The sequence below is a fragment of the Podarcis melisellensis genome (genome assembly GCF_964234715.1).
Source record: "Podarcis melisellensis genome assembly, chromosome: Z".
Taxonomy (NCBI): Eukaryota; Metazoa; Chordata; class Lepidosauria; order Squamata; family Lacertidae; genus Podarcis; species Podarcis melisellensis.
The window spans coordinates 11,938,946-11,954,888 of record NC_138547.1 but is presented as its reverse complement, the minus strand read 5'-3'; the positions used below and the strand labels follow the sequence as shown (position 1 = coordinate 11,954,888).

General features: G+C 41.8%; 1 protein-coding gene across 11 annotated transcripts in view; it reads left to right on the top strand.

The window, feature by feature from the left end:
• Positions 1-15,943, top strand: part of PBX3 (PBX homeobox 3) — a 234,997-nt gene that overhangs the window by 180,945 nt on the left and 38,109 nt on the right. For all 11 annotated transcript variants that reach the window (XM_081896537.1, XM_081896542.1, XM_081896540.1 and 8 more), the window contains one exon: positions 7,982-8,223. In XM_081896537.1, the coding sequence (XP_081752663.1) occupies positions 7,982-8,223 (242 nt within the window). The remainder of the gene's footprint in view (positions 1-7,981; positions 8,224-15,943) is intronic.

The window sequence follows — 15,943 nt, the reverse complement described above, 5'->3', positions numbered from 1 at the left end:
TAGTGTTCCACTGACTTCTGGAGAGAGTCCTCCTGGTTTCAGAGGCTGCTGGGGAAGCTAGTGGTGTAGATGGAGGCTAGGCATGGCTCTCAGGGTTTGTGTTAAGACCAGCCATGTTAATTGCCACACCAACATAATATTGCAGCATGACAACATTAAATTGTGTTTTTATATGAGAGCAGTCATAATTCTCTGCTGATGCCATATAGAAAATGAAGAGCAGGCATTTTCAGATATCTGTTCTCTTGTTAGAAATGCCTCAAGGAGGCAAAATAGAGCTAGCAGCTAAGATCTCTGTAGTTTTCGGTTTGTTGGGGATTGGACAACCTCAGCTCTTAGCCTGTGACTTTGTAAATGAACTTCAGCAGTCTTTGTCTCTTGATGGTGTTTCTCTACCCCCACCAAATTCTTGAAGTCAGGGATGGGGAACCATTTTCAGCCTAGGGGCCGCATTCCCTTCTGAGCAATCTCCCAGGGACATATACAAGTGGTGGGTGGGCCTAGAAGCAAAAATAAGCAGAGCAATGAATGTGAACTTTATCTTTGTACAGGAGGCTAGTTTCTACACACACACACACACACACACACACACACATCCATCCATCCAAGCAAAATGTATTATCAAAGTTCAAGGATACATTCTAGTCAGGCAAAAGTACCCAAAAAGGAAATACAGCAGGGCCATCATGGGATGTTGCCTGATGAGAGTGGTGTGTTTTGAGGAGAGTCCAATGAGTAAGTTAGAGAGGCCTGAAGGCTTTTCCCCAGCAGGAAAGCTTAAAATCTATAGAATGAGTCAGTGGCTGTCCTTATTTTTAAAAACCACAAATGAAGAATCCCAATGGGAATCTTTATCGCCAATCAGACTTCTCTTATGGAACTAGGAAGGTGATTTGGTGGTGATTACATCTTTGAGTTGAGTCTTTGGTCTTTCTGTGGAACACCAGGGTCCATATATATATGGTGGGTGGTGGGCATGTCTTAAAATGGTTAATTTACCACTTCAGAAAAATGACACATATGCACTTCACAAGGTGAACAAGCAAGGCAAAGGGATTGCTCAGTCGGTAGATCATGGGACTCTCAGGGTCATGGATTTGAGCCCCACAACTGGCAAAACATACCTGCATTGCAGGGGGTTGGACTAGATGACCTGTAGTCCCCTCCAACTTTACAATTTTATGAAATTAATAAATAAGATGGAAAAAGCCATGCCCTGTATCTCCAGAAGAACTCTCTTGGGCCAACCTTTCATTGTGCTTGCAATATTACTCTGTTAGCCAAGATACCTACTATACAATTCAGACACCACGGGTTTCTAATCTGCTTATTTATAATTCAAAAGCTTGCCCATATATTAATGAACCCTTAATGAGCTGTTGAAAATGCCTGAACTACAGTCGGATTATTAAACTCAAACGGCCCCTGTAATCATACCATTTGAGTGGGTTTTTAGGTGCTTTTCATATCGACGGCTTTGTATTGTGAAGGAGATGGGTTTATTCGGAGGAAAAGCTTTGTAATAATTTTGACCTGCAATTTATTTATTGGCCTCTGAATGCCGTCGCCTGTGCAGGCGCGCTCGTCTGTTATCTGTGGGGGCAGGTGCACAGCGCGTTGAAAGACAGCTAATTAGGATCTGCTGAAAGATATGCTAAAACTGTGGTTCTATAACAAAGCCAAGTTCATTGTTAAACAATGTTTTAGCGTCTGTTTATGTGATTTGTCTGGATCCTGCAGATACCAAAATGAATGGTGTGGCTTTAAGTAGATGGAAATAGGGAGCAAACAGGTTTGTGGTTAACTCTACGGCTCACCCATGAAGATTTTTGAAACTTTGCCTAGAGGAAAAGAAATTGTCAGGCATGAAAGTGGTCCTGAAAGATCTATCAAAGGTGTACCAGCTCAAGCTGCCATATTTAATGTGGAAAGATTTGGCTTTAGGCCGATGCATAGCTCTCCAGCTTGAGTCCTTGCACTTCCAGTGCCATTAGTACCTCTCCAGTTGTGCTGGAAGTGATGTATTATTGTGTTCTTTCAAGCCCACTCTGTACCTTAATACCACGATGCATTGAAAGGTCAGCGAGCTAAGCAGTAATAAACTTGTAGGTTGATATACTGAGGAATAAAAATAGAGAAACAATAGCCACAGTGTGAGCTTATATGTCAAAAATACATATATTATTGGTGCATAATTTATAAAGGCAGATGCTAGGTAGCATCCATTGTCTGAAGCTGTTGAATAAAGGAAAGGCTTGGCTCGGCAAATAGGGTGAGCTTGTGAGATCCTCTTTAAAGGAAGAGAAACACAGACCCAGGAAGAGAGAGTAGATTTTTATCCAGTCAATATCAAAAGGCCTAGAGTAGGACAATCCTTCCCATCAGCCAGTCTACAGAAGAACAGCCTTCTTGTTCATTATATACTTGTGTTGATAACAGTAATTCAAAAATTAACGAGGGAAGATAGAGATGGAAATGGTACATCCTCTTTTCCCCACACATGGTCTTGTAGGTGTTGCTTAAGTAGTGCCTCAAACCAGAATAAATGTTAACAGCTCATCCTTTCTCTTGGTGTACCAGCATATGCAATGTACTGTATCACTTGCCAAGAACTGGGGTAGGACTCACTGCAAGTAGTCAAAACAGGTTTCATTTGGAAACAATCCAAGGTTATCTGGAAACAGCTGTGCCATTTTGCCCTAGCAGTTTCATAGCCCTTGTTCCAAACTGTGCAATTTTCAAACTGTGTCATGTTTATACTAGCCATGGCCAGAAAATGACTGGTCTCCCATTTATGATTGCCATCAGAAGCTCCTGCAGGTACATAGGTACCCTCAGGCCTGTGTTGAATATGATCAGGTAGTGGTGGTTTTCATAGGAAGTCAATATGGAAGAGGTGCCCAGAGGTTTGGAAATTTGAAAACCACAGAGTAGTGGCAGGCAGATTTCGGGTTTGTGAAAACATCTTTCTTTTCTATAACAACCACCCCACCCAATCCACTAGTGAGAGGCAGATGCAAAACAGCTTATGTTGGTAGTAGAGCCAGAGAAAAAAATGTGGTTGTGGTTGTGTCAGTGCATCTGCAATATAAGGCATCTCATGGAGCGTTACATCAGGAAACCATAATGTACACGTACAGAACTATGGCTGAATTTACTGCAGCTGACGGCTTTTAACACAGAGCACTGAAACTGACCAGCATAGTTGTACAAAGGCTAATAAAGGCAACCATTTAATACACTTAATCAACTGATGAGGAACACTAGGTTTGAGAGAGAGGCAATTAAAACAAGGGCAACCAGGGCAGGGTGGTAACTTGTTTTTTATTTGTTGTTATTGCTGTTATCTTTAGTACAGTCGTACCTAGAGTTAAGAACTTAATTCTTTCTGGAGGTCCATTCTAAACCTGAAACTGTTCTTAACCTGAGGTACCACTTTAGCTAATGGGGCCTCCCGCTGCTGCAGCTGCGCCGCCGCACGATTTCTGTTCTCATCCTGAAGCAAAGTTCTTAACCCCGAGGTACTATTTCTGGGTTAGTGGAGTCTGTAACATGAAGCGTCTGTAACCTGAAGCGTCTGAACCCGAGGTACCACTGTATTTAGTAGACTCCTTATTATTATACAGAGGTCTCCAAGTGACTTATATTGTTGGCACCCATTTGTCTTGGGAGACAATGGAGTGTACCTCTGGGGTGAAGAAAAACTGCTGTGTTAGCAGCACCAAAGTGACTTTCCCAGGGTGCATGTAGGCCTGATGTAGGCCAAAGGAAAGCAGAATAATACATTTGGCACCAGCTTGGCTGCAGGAGTTGCTGGAAGGAGCCATCCAACTGCCTTAGGGACTCCACTCCAGATTTGTGTAGGGTTTACTCCTTAGCCTTTTCTTCTCCCAAAGATATACCACAACGCAGTGGAGGTTTAGGGTTAGAGTTTTCCTTCTCCTATATGGGCTGCCTTACCAGGTTGACAAGTTCCATCTGCCCCTTACTACCCTCTACTTCTTGACCATTGGACCCACTATTGGTCCCATCTGCTCAACCTGCCGGAGCCTGTCTTTGCATTCAGGGAAGTCCCTAACCCACCAAGGGTTTGAGACCCATCAGCTACCTTCACCGGGTTTAGCTGGCCAGTTGAAGCCATTCCCGGGTTATGGCCACTGTCACATGCTGACAACTTCTAGGAGTCACACATGAGAGCTAGGTGCAGAGTCGGGGCCCAAGGAGGACAAACTACCCCAGAAGGAACATGATGTGTCTGTCACCCACCAGAGGTTCTACTCCTCCCCTAACACACCATACACCACAGTGATATAGTTTAATTAAATACATAAGCATAAATAAAATACATTATAATAGCAGCACATTATTAAAGCTTCCATGCAGTTCATTAAAAATAACAAAACACCCCCATGCAGCCACGGAAGGTTTGTCAGCATACTGACAGCAAAAACAAAACTATAATAGATTATCAGAAGCTTGAGAAAACAGTAGGTTTTTACTTGGTTCCGAAAATATGTCATCAAAGGTGCCAGGCTGACCTCACTGGGGGTTAAACAATTGTCAAGTTCCTGGGGGTTGGAATCCTTGTTATCTACTGAAAATCACCCAGAGACTTACCTGTAGATCCCAATCTACCTTTTGCCCATCTTAGTGTTATAAGGATACCTGCCCTCCTCTCTCAAAACTCTTTTCTTCAAATAGGACTAATGGTGCATCTAGCCCAATACTGTCCATCTTATCCTTGTCTATCCAGTGTCTTGAACAGAGTTTTTTTCTCCCAGAATCTTTTAACTGGAAATATCGGAGACTATAGCTGAGGCTCCTTCCATGCAAAGCATGCACTTAGCTGCCTAGCTCAGTGAGCAGTCATTTAAAAATTCTCATAGAGTTAATGAAGTAACGTATATAAATTAGCAAAAGCCTGTTTGTTTTTCCTTAGGAGAGGAATTGAAGCCCTTAGCAGGAATAGACTAACCATGTAGAAGATTGCTTAATGCTTTAATGAGAACCTGATAAGACGAAATAGCAAAGATGAAACATTTTATAACAAGGAAGCAAATGTGCATTGTCAAGTCCAAGCAGTGAACAAACTCCGGTGTCAGTATCCCAAAAACAAATTTAGAATTTGATGGTAATTGGGGTGTACTGGAGACATGGGAGGAGAAGAAACATGTGATAATTTATCAAGTTGGCTTTCTGCCTTCCAAACTTTTTAGAATCCACACACACAATTCTGAATGTGGAATGCTGAATGTGGAATGGTGAGATTCTTATCATGTCAGGAAGAAGCTTGTTTTATGGGTTGGGGGGTGGGGACAAGAAAAGCAACATATCAGACAGAATATTGCTCACCAACTTTTGCAGTGTGTGTTCAGATCTGGATAAGATGAAGCAGAAGCCAGGTTGAAAAGGGGGAAGGAAGAACAATGGATGTGGCATTCAAATTATTTGGTGTGGTTTGTGTGTGGTTTGTTGAAGTAGGCTGATGAAATTAAAATAAGATTCACTGATAAAAGGAGAAAATGCAACCCCCTTTTTAACGCCCATGGTTTTCAACATGTATATAATAATAAAGAGGGTGGATGGAGAAATAAAAAATATGAGAAGTTGGGGCAGCACTTAAAATTCTCAGTAAGTTCTCAGTATCTACAATCAACCACTCCATATAATCAGACAACTTTAAAGTTATTACAGATGTGTGGAAAAAGGCTTGTGTAACATAGTGGCTAAGAGGATGAATTACGAATTGGCAAGTCCCTGGACTGAAAGTCACCTCTGCCAAGAACTCACATAGGCAAGCCACACTCCTTCTTTAACTCAGTCCTCCACCAGCAATTTGGAGGTCATAATACTGCCCTAACTCACTAAATGTATGAGGCACTTGTAACACTCCAACGCAGCTTCTAAGTACAAGATGGGGTACTCCTAACCTGTGGTGCTGCATCCCACGGTGGGGCATGGTTTGGCAAAAATTAGAGATGGGATGGAGCTTGTGGATATCATATTATTAACGGTCTTTGTTACCCAGCAATGCCAGTGACCAGGGATCTTCTGTATAGCAAACATGCACTATAGAATTGTGCTTCCCTAACACCCGCTTACTGCTTTTTGCCCAGATCTTGCTCTGGTTGTGCATTCTTGGACAATAGGGCATTACAGTTGCCATTCTGCATATTAAAGAGGGAGGCATTCATCCATTTGTTTTAGTGGGGCATGCATATGTATAGCTGTGCATGTATGCACCCTCAAATCTTGACCTGCTATCAATGATAAAGATAAGCAATTTTGCAGTGAGTCATTTCATTTGTCTTAACAATATTGCAGGCAACTGATGCTTGCTACAAAGGTGGTTGATTTCAAAGATTATTTTTTTAAAATACATGTGTCAAATATATGACAAGGGATTGGCTGATGTTTGTGCAGGGCAGGTCGGTCACAAATCTGTCTCCTTCTACACCTCCACACCTTTGAGGAATTGGGCTAGATTCATGCAAGTGAGTCAGATTTAACTGCCACTTCTGAGCTGAACACTTGGCAGTTTATGGATGTTACTGTCATGTCAGCTGCACCTGATGCAGAGCTCGTGTGCCGCTGTGTATAAACAACAACATGAGCACCACAGAAGGCAGAATCGGCTTGCAGACTCAGTAGGTGCCAGCTCCTCCCCCTGAGGGGATCTGTCAGGAATACCTGCTTTTAAACCGATTTGAAGAGGTTAATTGAGCTGGGATATTTTTGGGTTGTATTGCATCTTTAATAGAAATGCCGATCCACGGAGCCATGGCTCTAGTGATTCCCCCCCCCCCAACTGTAATTATATCTCAACTTTGTTTTTCAGTGGTGTTGAGAGCATCTTGGCAGCAAGCCCATTTGACCTGATTAAACCTACAAATTGTCAGCCTTGATCTATAATAGTCAGATGAGACCGGTGATTGGATGTCATTTTGGGATCCTCTGGCTAGAGGCGGAAATTTTATTTATTTTTATTATTATTTTAAAATAAACGCTGGTGCTTCTCTGCTAGCTGCTGATAGCAATGCTGGCAATTTTGAAAATGTTTTAGCATGAAATGGCAAGTTAAACTTTCTGGGTGGTTAAAAAACCAAAAAACAAAGTGGTTTTGAGGCTGCATACATCACAGCATTCTTTACAGCAGAGCTGGGCACTGCAGACTATGCATATTGCATTCAGTAGATCTAAGACCTAATGATTGAGCATCTCCTCAGGAAGGGTGATCCTCTGGAAGGATATAAAGTACTATATTCCTTGACCCATCAGTGAAGTGGAACCCTCCCTGCTTTTCCTTGAACCAGGAATAACCTCAAGCCATTGTATTTGCGCAAAATACACGTGTGGAATATTTTGCTGAATAGACAGTTTGGTATTCCAGTTAAAACCTTTTTTATCCTCCGGTAAAGCTCGAAAAGCTTACAAATCAGCCCATGATAGCAGTGGCTCAGTCCACTGCCAACTCTTTAGAATAGTCTGCTGGTCCTTGACTGCTGCTCATATTATTGCATCAACAGTAAAAGGCAGACTTTAGAAATTGGTGTGACCTCCTAAACATATTATTGTAGGAACAGTGTCCTTGCTTAATATTTCTGCTTTCTGTGATACTATGAGTACTTTGAGCCATTTGCTTACATTGCATTACAGTGAATGCATTGATTAACTTATTCAAGTCACAGAATTCTTCTCTTCTTGATGCAGAATTTGGGCTATTTTGGTTCAAGATCTTGAAAGATAATTACTTTTTAGCATAGTGTGTACGGAGTGCTTAGTAATACCTTCCTCCTTGAACGACAACTGCTGGGATTGGAAGCCTTCACAAATCCATATGAAAATGGCTCGCAGCAAAGTGTGTGTGTGTGACTCCTGCTGCTTTCCCTTCTCTGAGCCGGTGGAATAGTTAGCAGATTTACTGGAAACAGGATATATTAACTTAGGTAATTTTTCTTCTTGTTATTTCCTTCACCTAAAGGTCTCAGCATCCGAGGAGCTCAAGAGGAAGACCCTCCTGACCCCCAGCTAATGAGATTGGACAATATGCTTCTGGCAGAAGGGGTTTCAGGTCCTGAGAAAGGTGGAGGATCGGCAGCGGCGGCAGCAGCAGCAGCAGCTTCTGGTGGATCTTCGGATAACTCTATTGAACATTCAGATTACAGGGCCAAATTGACCCAGATCAGACAGATCTATCACACGGAGCTGGAGAAATATGAACAGGTTAGATGTTGCAATCCTCTCCCTTGAATATATGTGGCTCCATTGTCCTCTGTTTTGCTAGAGCCCAACCTGCAAAGTACTGTTTGTTTATGCCATGCTTTCAAAAATTAATAGCTTAAAGATTAGCAACATCAACAAGTAACTTCAAGTTATACTTCCAAGTAAGTAAGGTTCAATAAGCCCACAACTTGAAACTTGGAGGAGCAGCCTTGCAAGATCCTGTCAAATTCTTTAAACTGCAGTCAGAAACAATAATGGTAGTCAGTTACATAGCATATTTCAAGTCCTCCAAGTGTTTCAGATTTTTTTATTGCATTAATCCTCACCAATGGCCCTGGAAGGTAGGCTGCTCTGATTATCACCATATTGTAGCTAGAAGGTTGAGATAAATGTGGTTTGGCTAGAACAAAAGTAGGGAACTTCAGGCCCTCCAACCCACTCTGTCTGGCCCTCAATATGCTCCCCACACCTCTCCTCAGCCCCATATCACACCCTCCTTGAGTGTTTTTGCATGGCTGGAAAGTGTCCTTAAACTCTGATAATGCCTCTTGCTTCCCTGGATGGAGGATAAAGAATTGTGAATGAGTGTCTGGTAGAAAGCACACTGCTGTACAAAGGTAAAATTTACATTTGTTGTTTCACCCACTTGTGCCTTTGGCCTCATCCACCACAGATACATGGCCTCTTGAAGGTTGCCCAGAAGGGAACTTGGAACTTAGGCTGAAAATGGTTCCCAACCTGTGGACTAGGGCCACTCTGTAAGTGTCTGTAAGTGCTTTGAAAAAATCCAGATGACTGCATTAGAGAGATTAGTCATTTACTGTGAGTTAGGATTCCACTTCTAGGACAAATCAGTCAGAAGTGCTTTACTGACTTTACTTTGCTGTCAACATTTTTTTGTAGACGATTCTGTGCTTGCTGTAGGTTATTTTCAATATGACCTGTGGTTTGATTTTTATTGAAAGTGTTAATAACTGCTCTGGCCCAATGAAACCACATATACCCCTCTACTTCATTTGTTTTCTCTTGAGGGGTTCAGTTACTCAGTGAGCCTTTTGTCAACAAGTGTTGGAAAGATTGTCCATCCATGTTCACGTAACTTTTCACAGATTTAGAAAGGGAAGACCAGAGACCCTGGCTTTGTTGCTGTACCACTGGCAATGTCATTTTGTTTCCCTGAGGTGCCTTATAAAGCTTCTGAAGCTTGAACCATATCAGCTCAATGAACCATAGGAACTTGTGGCTGGTTTTCTGAGCAGAACTTTATAAGGAGGTCCTGGCTTCTACGGCTTGGCTCTGGCACTTCCCTGGGAGTGTGTCAGCTGAAACAAACTTGAAGTGAAACCGCAAAATCCAGTTGCTAAATGGGGGTTAATCAGAGGCTGCAGTCCTACCAGAAAACATGCAGCTTGGTGTGGTTTTTGCCTATCTCAGCATCTGTGTTACAAGAATGTACATCACCAATGTGAGGAAATTTTTCCTTTCTGGAGGTTCCTAGCTAGTTTCGGTATTTTGGTTACAAATTGCAGTGACTAGCAGAAAATATTACAACAAAACATTACCACAAAAAGCATTTAAATGAACCTATGACTTTGAAAAAATGCATCTTAGAATGAATATTATAAGGCCATTATGAATTTATTTCCTGTTATAATAAAAACAGCTTCTTTACTACCCAAGTACAAGTGACATTTGGGGGGATGGAGAAAAAATCAATTGCATTTGAAGTGTTTGCTTAAAATTTTCATTCCCCCCCTACTTTTTGTTTTCTTGTAGCTTAATATAAAATGCCCTTTCTAAAGCCAGTCTGGAAACAGTCTTGGGTTTGAAAGGTTAACACCTCAGAAATAAAATGTTTGTTCATTTATGATGGCAGTATGAATCAACCCATTCAGCTGGTTTAGTTCTAATTCAGCAGAAGATTGTGGATTGGCTGTGTGTTTGTGTGTGTACAAGATTAATCACAGCCATGCTTTCATGATATTTCTCATAACCCTGAGGACCAATTATTATTGTCTTCAAAAAGCCACCTACAAAAATTACTGAATCCAAGAACTGGTTGCTGCAGCTGGAGGAGGTGTTAGAAATAAAAGCTATGTCTGTGCAGAAAGTTTCTCTGGATGGTGCATCTGCAGGCTTCTGCATGGGGTGAGTTCGGCTCAGTTATCCAAACAAGGACAGGACCTACACATTAATGTTGGGTATTTTTTTTTATTGTATCCACTTCTACATTTCTATTTCTGCACTAATTTGCACCTGGAGTAGTAGTTTAACTAACAGGAAGCAAATGGAAGCTGGTTTCTAAGAGAGTTAGAAGGGGTATTTTCCTCAGTGCATGCCTGCATTTTCCTTCATTCTCTGTAGCTTGTCATACAGAATTTGCAGGTGGCTATCCTCCCCCCACAAAAACAAAAAAAACATCCTAGTTCACCGAAAGGAACAGTGAGATGAATGTATATTCTCTGGGCAGCAATGCCTGTTATACCTCCTTTTTCAAAAGCTACTCTCTCCAACCTAAGTACGTTGGACTGTCACTAATAAACTTAATATATATATTTGGAAAACTATTTTGATTATATTTTATTGCTTAAACAGTTTGTTATTTTTATAATTATGCTATAATCCACCCTGAGTGGTTTTTCCAGAAGCAGGAAGGTGGGGTATAAGTTTACTTACTTTGGAATAAGCTTCCATGGATTCAGGTCCACTTCTGCAGTAATGAATTAGTTTGTAATTTAAGGTGACTCTGATTGGTTTTTGCAAGAGAGTAGCATGACTACACCTCTGAAAATATTAACAAATAAGAAGCAACTTCTACAACTGCTGAGCATATTTCATATGTCTGTGATAAAGCAAATTGAGTCTAATGATTTTTTTCACTAGGGTGAAATAATGTATCTTCTTTTGCAATTACTCTTATTTATATTGTGTACCAAGAATGTGGCATTTCTTGTATGGAATGTTGGCTTCTGATTTCCCCCCATTGAATGCCCCTGCTTTTCTTATGCATGCCTTTCGGCTTGGTCATCCTGGGAAAAAATCTACTAATCCACCCCCCCTCAATTTTCTGCAGATACTTTGAAGTCAAGAAGGGCTGACCTCCATTATTTCTTCAAGTCCCAGAATATTGGTCATTTAAGTGCAGATTTCTAGACCTCTTGTTGTAACTGTAGTAGAGACAAAGGAACATCGACCACACTTTAAATGAAAATGGTGCATGGAAAACCTCAACAGACAGAACGGGAGCAAAAATAAATTCTGATTGTTGTGGGCCGTCATTTCCCTGGCCTTGTAGCCTCTGACTGTAATAAATGTAAGCATTTGGAAGGAGCCCAGCGTTCAAGCCCCGTAGCTCCATTTGCAAAGGTTTCAACTGAAATGTCAGATCCATCCGTCCAAACCCCAGGAAACTGAGGTGGGGAGGGAGGGGGAGAGAAACGCTGCTGGGAGAGTAAGAGACAGAGCGGATGTGAAACACGCAAGTTTTCCCCTGTTAGTCCTGACACCCAGCAGTGTCTACTGTACAGAAATATGATAATTTTTTTCATGCCTTGTAGCAAACTGTCTCGTACTAGTTTGTCTCGAACTGTGCCTGTCTCTGCAGCTGAGGGGCAAATGGGACCGCTCCTCTGTCTTGATTGGCTCCCAAGTTTTCTGAAAGGTTTCTACAGGTGGGAGCAGGGGAGGGTAGACTGGTGGAGGGGCCATGAGATGTTTGTGAAGAGAAAGCAGGTAGATCAGTCTGGATTTCATCTGGGAAGGGGAGAGAGAATACTTGGGGCAATTTAAAATAAACAAGTGTGTGTGTGAGAGAGAGAGAGATCCAGACTAGTAGACCTTCAGCCCTTTCAGATCCACATTTAGCTCAATATAATCAGTCTTAAATTTGATATGGTCACACATTAGTAAAGTTCCCTAGATGACTTATAAAATACAGTAAAATATAGTATTAAATAAATAATACAATTGAAATACAGTCATACAATATTAAAACATGCAATAATGAAAACACAGTAAGCACAGCAACAGAAAACTTTTATCTATTTCAGACAGAATGAAACAAATTCCAGCTCAGCTTACAGTTATACTAAAAAAGAGCATAACCAACTAACAGTTATACTAAAAAAGAGCATAACGTGGGTTTTCTAGAATAGCCATTAAAGCAGCAAACACATCGAATCTATTTTAAAGTACAAGTTTAAAAGTTCAAGATATTGTAAAAAGAAGTCTTCACCAAAAAGTCTTTAAAAAAGGTGTCAGACAAGCCTCTCTGAGAAACCTAAAGGAATAGATTCTGGGGAGCCACTACTGAAAAGGCTCTGTCCTTTGTAACGATCCACTTCACCTCACTTGACAGCAACACACAGATCAAGACTTCTGAAGATCTTAAGATTCAGATAGATATCTGTGGGAGACAGCAATCTTTCAGGTAACCTAGTCCCTAGCCATTTATACATTATTGGTTAAATCCATTCATAAACATAGGGAAAGGGTCGAGAGGAACCTGTAGCAGAAAGTATGGTTGATCTGAGAAACTCATTGCAACTGTAGCTTAGTAGCAGGATGCAAGCAATGCTGAGCAACAGACTGCTGGACCAGTTTGTAGTAACTTGGCCTGCCGCTCTTCCATCCCCTCTCTGTCATATTCTGTGCTGTCAAAAATTGGAATGTTAACTTCTCAGGGCAGGAGCCTGTCAATGCCACGTCAATGGTACCATATAAATAAACAATTTTCAAATATTAGGACTTGGGGAAACATCCCCTTACCTTGGAGAGCTGTTGCCATGGTGTTGGCACTCTTGGACTAGTAGAGCATTGGCCTGATTTGGTAGCAACCAGATCCTGTGTCAGTTGGCGGTTTCTAGTGCTTTGAAAACATCCCTAGCAGACCACAGATCATGATTGGTTTTGTTCATTTGGGCTGGATCACAATTAATGCATGCAAAGATGCAGGTAGAGTTAAGCTGAAAGCTAAACAAGAGGTGGGTGATGAGCAAATGAAATTCATTCCCTACTAAATGGAGGGAGTGGTGCAAGTACTGGCCTTTAGGAAGTTATGTTGCCAGAGCTGGCTTGAGCATGTGGCATCTTCGGGCAAGTAGTGAATCCCCCTCCTTAAACTGGCACTGTAATCAGAGAAGAAACAACTAGGTTGTAGAGCTGCCATTTTAACTTCCCACAGTCCCACCCACTCCATATACTTTCCCTTTAGGGCAAAATGGTGCACCATTCATGTGAGGGTCTGAAAGGCCCTGTTTAAAGCTGTCTGCTTGTCAATGCTGCTGTGTTGAGTCACAGTGCCAAAGGGCTTCAATGCCATCAGACGGCACTTTGCTCAGGTCCCCCTCAAACCTAGGGCTGGTCCTGGATGGTGCCTTACCATCCTTCAAGCTAGGGCACATCCCACTTCCTCTAAAACATCTGATGTGGTACAATAGGGCAGGGACTCCTTTGGTTCTATCAGTTCTAGATGGCTTATCAGGAACTCAGGTGTTTTGAAGGTTTCACAAAGGAGTTTCACAAAGCCTCAGTTAAACCCAAGAGCCCTAATTGTGAATGCTGTACCCAACCCTGGAAACAGGAAGTGTGAGTTGCTCCATTTGGGCTCCCTGTTCAGCTGTAGTACTGCCCCACAGTCTTTAAAGCACCACCAAGTCTCATTGCCTTTTTGTGTTCGCATTGCCTTCTTTGAACCTAGAAGCAAAGGCCAATGTTGTCATTATTGCTGTGTTTTTCTCCCACCCTCCCTCCTCCCCCCCTGCCCAGAGTTTGATTTTGACATTTGTTGCCAGTTAAGGAAATGCACTTTAAAGCAGCAGGAAAGGCCGGGGGGGCGGGGGGAGCTCTCCAGAAAGTGTGTCACACCATCAGCTTCTCACCCACTTTCTCAGTGCTAGGAGAAATGCTTCTCTTCATAATTTACAGCTACTGTAATAGAGATGGCATATTGAAAGCTATCTTCTATAATTACATTGAAATACGTTTTTGCTGTAGGCAAACGTCCCAAACCTCCCAGAGCAGCTGGGAACCTGTTGCCATCACCTTCATGGAACTCTCCTGGTTACCCCATTTCAGAAAGGATGTTTGCAGAGTTAGGAAAGCTGCAGAAAAGGGCAACCAAATATGATCTATGGGGTGAAGAAAGGCTTAACCTGGTTGGTCACTGTGGAAAGCAATACATTGGATTACACAAACCTTTAGTCTGATCCATCAGACCTTTATAATCAAGGATACATATGGAGAAGGGCAAACACTTTGCAGAAGGAATGGGGTTCCTGTGCCTCCCCAGATGTTGGTGGATTACAACTATAATCATTTCTGACCCACTAAGACTGATGGGAGTTGGGAGCACAACAGTTGTGGAGGGCCACAGGTCCCCCCATCCCTGCATTTAAAAAATGTTAAGTTTCTAATTCTCATGATAGCAAGAGTTGCTTCTCTGTGGACAATACCTATTAAATCTCTTAAATTGGAGTGGGGACTTGGCAGGATTTGCAGGGGCTGTAGCTTCATTTGCATAGCTCATTTCCCCTCACACCTTTGACAAAGACATACATTTGAATTTGTTTAATTTTGTGAAGGCCAGAGTAGCTTTTCCAAGCCAGGAACATAAGAAGCTATCATATAGTGCCTTAGGGTGAAGTTCATCTCAGTAATGATGTCTTACTGGTATCAGCTCCCCAAGTTTTCACCTGGAGATGGTTGGGACTCAACTTGGGACTTTCTGAATGCAAAGTATGTGCTCTCCCACTGAGCTAAGGTCCCTCTGCCTGCTTGTTCCTCCAGCTTCCATTATTCTTATTGGAATAGTAGCAAATATAATATGTCCATGGTCTTAGAAGTACACTTGTATATTTCCGGCAACATTGGGAATCATGGTGCATGCTAGTTCTTCAGGGGTAAGAAACATAGTTGTAGTTCAAGGAACCAGGAATGATGCCACTGCCATTAATTTGATTTATTTTAGCTGATAAAAATTATATATTGCTTGATTGTATTAAAAAAAAAAAACAGCCCTCAAAGCAGTTAAAATCTCCAAGGCCTCAAGAGTCTCTCCCTCCTATTTTCATGCAGCAGTGATGTGTGTTCTTCCTCTTCCTCCCCAAGAGTCCTTGGAGTGAGGTCCAAGTGCTCTGCCAGGCATTGCATTCAAAGCGCTACAGACTTGGTAGAGGGTTACGACCTGTAATTTTTTACTTTCAGATGTGTAAAGGCAAAAGAGAGTAACTGTGCCAGAAGCATATGCATCTTTCTTAAGGGTGTACCCAGATTTTAATTATCTAAATGTAAATACTTAACAAATTTTACTTAGAGTAATGAGCTAAAGTGCACACTACATAAATGAGATGTTCTAATTAATCATGTATGAACTACTGGTTTAAAGGGAAGCTCTGTGAATCCCATGGATATGCTGGTCTGCTGCCAAATTGCTAATCAGCGTTTGCATTCATAGGCGTCTTCGCTTTAATAAGTTACGAGAGATGTTTGGAGGAAACGAAGATGAGGGTGGTGGTGTATTTTCTCTTCTCTGAACAGGCAGACATTACCTGAGCTTGTAAACTTTTAACCTCCAGGTTAATTGGTGAGGTGAGTGTGGGTGGCTTTTATTTTAATGTTATCCTCCTTTTCAGACATATATTGTCTCCCTAAGTGGCGCATGCCAATGAAAAAATAATAATTACAAACTAAAAGCAGAAGAGGCACAAAGGGAGTGGAATGA